We start from the raw sequence: 4,783 nt of genomic DNA on the forward strand, positions 1-4,783 counted from the left end.
ATCTAGCATAGCGTTAGTTCTGGCAGGAACGAGATACGACACCTATCTAAGCATTCATATATAAGGTCCCTCAGTATTATCAGCAGTTTTCGCATTGCTCAATAGCTAATTACCCTCCTCCATCCCCAACTCCTCCTCTGTCAGTCAGGATTCAGCCTTCTGATTCTCCTTTGAATCAGACTAATTCTAAAATGTGTACATAAAATTATTGAACTTTAACAATATCTGCAATACATTTATGTTCGTTCTGTTCTGTTTACCCTGAGGGGGGGGTTACTGCTGCTCTCCCTGCTCTCATCCATGCTAGGCTGCATGGATGCGCAGGGAGTTCTTGCCCAGAACAGAACCATACCGCCAATCCAAACTGTATGCTAATTGTCAATCATCTTTGACGATAGTGGTCCTGACAGAAGTGGATCTATAACAAGTTTGCAGAGACATGAAAAGGGACCAGGGACCAGGATGTTGAAAATCTGGGACAATTTTCAAATAGTTTGATCACAGAATGTGATTGACCAACCAGAAGTATTCCAGAACTATTCCAGAGACAACAGCAGGCCTTCCTGGTCATTAGAGCTGAGTGATATTATTAGTTTCATAACACATGTGTCTTCATTCCCACCACTGTTTCCCAACTGTTCTTTTGTTGCTCTGTCTGAAAAAGCGCTTGAGCTGAATGAATGGAGGAGAACGGTAAATGGCCTTCACAGACCCCTCCTGAGCACAGGAGCCAAACCATCAAGCCCACAGCAATAAAGTGGAGCCACAGAAATGGCCCATAAGTAGAGCAACCAAACACTGACATTCCCATAACTCACATCCAAGTGATTGCTGATTGATTTGTGTTGATAAATTAATCTATGTTAAACACAAGCAGAACTTAATGGTGGGCATTGTGCCATGATTGCTAGAAGGCTCCTGTTTTACATGCTAAATTAATTCCATAACATCTCTTGTCAGCTGAAGGTTTTTAATAGACTGTTACACTGCATGACGTATTATGACCAGTTGTGTTTGTATCTGCTGTAGCATTTAAAATACATGAATCTGACAACTATTGGCCAGAGGAAAACTGGTCTCCCCGGCTGAGCCTGGTTTCTCTCAAAGTTTTTTTCACCATTTCTGTCACCGATGGATTTTGGGTTCCTTGCCACTGTTGCCTTTTGGCTTTATTAGTTAGGGACACTTACTATTTGGCAATATTAAGGACTTAAATGCACTGACATTATTGGATGAGAAGTGAAGTGAGCTGGACGATGACATCACTGTTTTCTCCAGAGCTGCTTTATAGATTAATTAAACTCATTCCATTATTGATTGACTTTACACAGTTATTGAACTGAACTGAATCAACAATGAACTGAATTCAACTTTATAATGACTGTTTACTATTGTCTTTTTAAAGCAGCTTTACAGCAAAATAGATCTCTGTTTGCACCACTGAATCATTTTTCTTGTTTATAACTGTAAACCTGTTTTGAAATCTGTATTGTATAAAGCACTATATAAATAAAGGTGACTTGACTTGACTTGACAATTGCCAATGCATTTGACTCTTTTTGTCTTTGCTCTTTTGCTTCAACAGTACAAAGGGATTCAAAGTTTTATACTGTAAAAAGGTGAGTTTTTATTATTTATTGTAAATAAATAAGAAAAGTTACAATGTTAAATTAATTGTGAGCTTGATTCCCATTGAAGCATATATATATATATATATATATATATATATATATATATATATATTCCCAGACATTTGGACTACAGCTATTTACTTTGTTGGCACATTCTGCCATCAGGGCTTTCATTAACTCTATTCTCCCACAGCATTTCTAGAATTAATTTTGTGTAACTATTAGAACCATAATATTTGACTTCGCAAGTCTTGTAGATGATGAAAGATGATGAAAGGGACTACAGAAACCTCTGAAAACACGTTTTTTTATTATTTCAAGTGTCATCATGCTGTTGCTCAGCCACTAGGTGCTGATCAGATTGAACACTACATGAATATTACATTATAAATGTTCTTTGCACTAATATACAATAACAATCAACATTGTCTTATTCAGGAAAATGTTCTTATTGAAAAAGAAAAAAAAAATGAACGAAACAAAAATGAACCTGATCTGACAGACTTTGATTTGTAATATCCAAGGCAGTGGAGTAACGGGGAAATTAGTTGACATATGTCACAATATAACAGTATGAATCTGTACAACAATAACATCACATTCACAGCTGAACTGACTGAACTGATGATTTACATGTATTAGGAAACCCAGCTGTGTTTGTCATACTTAAAACACATTCGTCGAACATGGACATAACACTCTGGGGAAAAGTTGCCAAGTAGCATTAAAGTTTAGACTAAAACGAAATAAAAATGGAAACTGTGACCCACATCCAATCTATTGTATGTCCATGTGTGTGTGTGTGTTGTATGAATAAAGATAGCAGCACACAGGTAAACATCACAGTGTGATGATTGAGTTTAACATGTGTAATTGATTTTCTGTGTTCTTTTATAAGACTTTCGCAACACTGCATGCCAAAATTAGGTCAAGGTAGCTTGTGAGTTGCCAAGCAAACTATCAAACAAGACTAAAACAACCTCAATTTGTAGTCAAAATGCACTGAAATCATTTCTAAACTATAAAAAGTGATCACTGGAGTACATTTTAAGAAAGCACTAGTACTGTACTTCAGTCTTTCCCCGACCTCAAATTTTCACATATAATTCAAAGTGTTGCTTGCTGTTTCTTTGTTAGCCTATTATTTCTGAAATGGCAATTTCAGAGTGAAAACTGTTTCCAACTAAATCCAACACCTTTTTTTTTTTCAGTGTAAATTACTTTTCTATTAAACTGCCTATGTGGAACTATTATGGCAAATGGGCTCTTAACCCAGCTGTTTAATCTATCATTATCTTGCAGTCTTTTTGGCTCAGTGCTGCATGTTTGTAAACTGCCCTCAAGGGGCAGTACTTGCATCCAGCCTGTTTGTCCGCATTGACCCCTAACATGCAATTTTCCCACCTCATGCATTATTGTTGTTGGATGAGACATATGTTACAGAGGAAAACATCTTTACTGTTATTTCTCTCTCTCTCTCTCTCTCTCTTGCAATCAAACTAAATGGAATTTATTTTAAAGAAAGATAGCATATTCACTCTTCTCAAGCAAAATACTTCACATAAATTGAAACAATATTTAAAAAACAGTGCAGAACAATATATATGACATGGAAAAAATGTTTTTTTAACGGTTTTCAAACGTTAGTGGATCATGCAGTTAATGTGATGATCTACACCTGTAGTTACTATGTTAACTATGTTAAACCTATGTTAACTTGTGGAGAACTGACTTCAGTCATTGAGTCATTGAGCAAAAATTATGAAGAAAATGTAAAGACGTTCATGGCATAGGCATTCATTTTTAAAATGATCTTCAAAGTATCAAAATGTGACTCTTTAGGCCAGTTTCCATCAAAAAATGTGTTAAAACATTAATAAATGAAAAGCATCACTTAACTTAGCCTTCCTCACTCTAACAAAACCTTGCCCCAAAGACCTCAGTCATAGTGAGTCTTGTATGGTCTACAGATGCCAACACAGCATTTACAGTATTATCATACATATAACCATGTATTGATAAGAAAAAGTGGTAAATCACAGGATAACTTACTTGTCTAGTACAAAGTAGAGGTCAAAACCCCCATAGCAGGAGGAAGCTGCTGACCCTCTTTCAGCCAGGAGTCCTGTATTTCCATTTGCAGTGTCCACCAATTTGACACAGAGCAAAACTGCTATCCTCCAAAGCCTGCACATGTTGTAGAGCACTGTTTGAGTCAAGCAAAAGTCAGGACTACAGGAAAAATACAAAAGCGACCATGAGAGAAAAGTAAGGTTCCACGGGGTCCTTGACAGTCTGTAATCCGTGCAGCTGTTCTGTGGAGTTAATTTGGAGAAACCATTCTCCAAAAGACTAGATTTGTCTTTGCTTCTACTGTCTTGTGGCAGCAGAGTAAATGCTTTACAGAAGAAAAGAAATGAAAATGTCTCTAAGAAAGATTCTTGGTTATAAAGAAGTTTCTAGAAGGCAAATGCTCACATGTAAATGTGCACATGCACCCCAAAGTCTGACACACTTCTGCTCGCTGCCCCAGTTGCTGCTAGATTAATGGAGTGTGGGAGAGAGTGTGGTTGTGTGTGTTTATGTTTGTGTGTGTGTGTGTGTCTTTGCCAGACAGTGCAAAATCATTGTCTCTCTCAGCCCCTTGACTCCAAAACAACTTTCCATCCTCTTTTTTTAAAACAATACAGAAACCCAAAGAGTGATTAAGGTTGTTATTTTGCCATCTAGTGGTAAGAAATGTTAGTGAAACTGTTTGTTTATTGACAGCATCACATATGAAAAAATTCCAACCTTTTCTTTCCTGGAAAACCTGACATATAAAACACTAGTCCTCTAATAGTCCAATTATCTCATTTTTGGAAATGGAATAGTTTACAGTATGAAAAAAGACCTCAGTTTTATTCAGAGGCCCAAACTGAGCAAAAATATGCAATTTGGGGCAGTTGCTGATATTTATATTTATATTTATAAGATACAATTTTGATAGCTTGTCAATTTTGAAATGCAAATCAATGAGATGTTATTTGCTATGGTATAACAGACTATTTACATACAATGATATAAATATCAGTTGTCACTCAATAATAGGTCTTAGTAATATGATATTTAAATGCTTAGTTTTATGAGGTCTTGGGTTTCAAAACATATAA

General features: G+C 36.2%; 1 protein-coding gene across 1 annotated transcript in view; it reads right to left on the reverse strand.

Moving 5' to 3' along the window:
- The window catches only part of antxr1a (ANTXR cell adhesion molecule 1a), a 56,931-nt gene extending 52,452 nt beyond the window's left edge, over positions 1-4,479 (reverse strand). The window contains exon 1 of the mRNA XM_016473750.1: positions 3,684-4,479. Coding sequence (XP_016329236.1) covers positions 3,684-3,826 — 143 coding nt within the window. The 5' untranslated portion in view covers positions 3,827-4,479. The remainder of the gene's footprint in view (positions 1-3,683) is intronic.
- Positions 4,480-4,783: the final 304 nt, after the last annotated feature.

The sequence above is a fragment of the Sinocyclocheilus anshuiensis genome, unplaced genomic scaffold (assembly GCF_001515605.1).
Source record: "Sinocyclocheilus anshuiensis isolate Anshui unplaced genomic scaffold, SAMN03320099.WGS_v1.1 scaffold112, whole genome shotgun sequence".
In the NCBI taxonomy this organism is placed as follows: Eukaryota; Metazoa; Chordata; class Actinopteri; order Cypriniformes; family Cyprinidae; genus Sinocyclocheilus; species Sinocyclocheilus anshuiensis.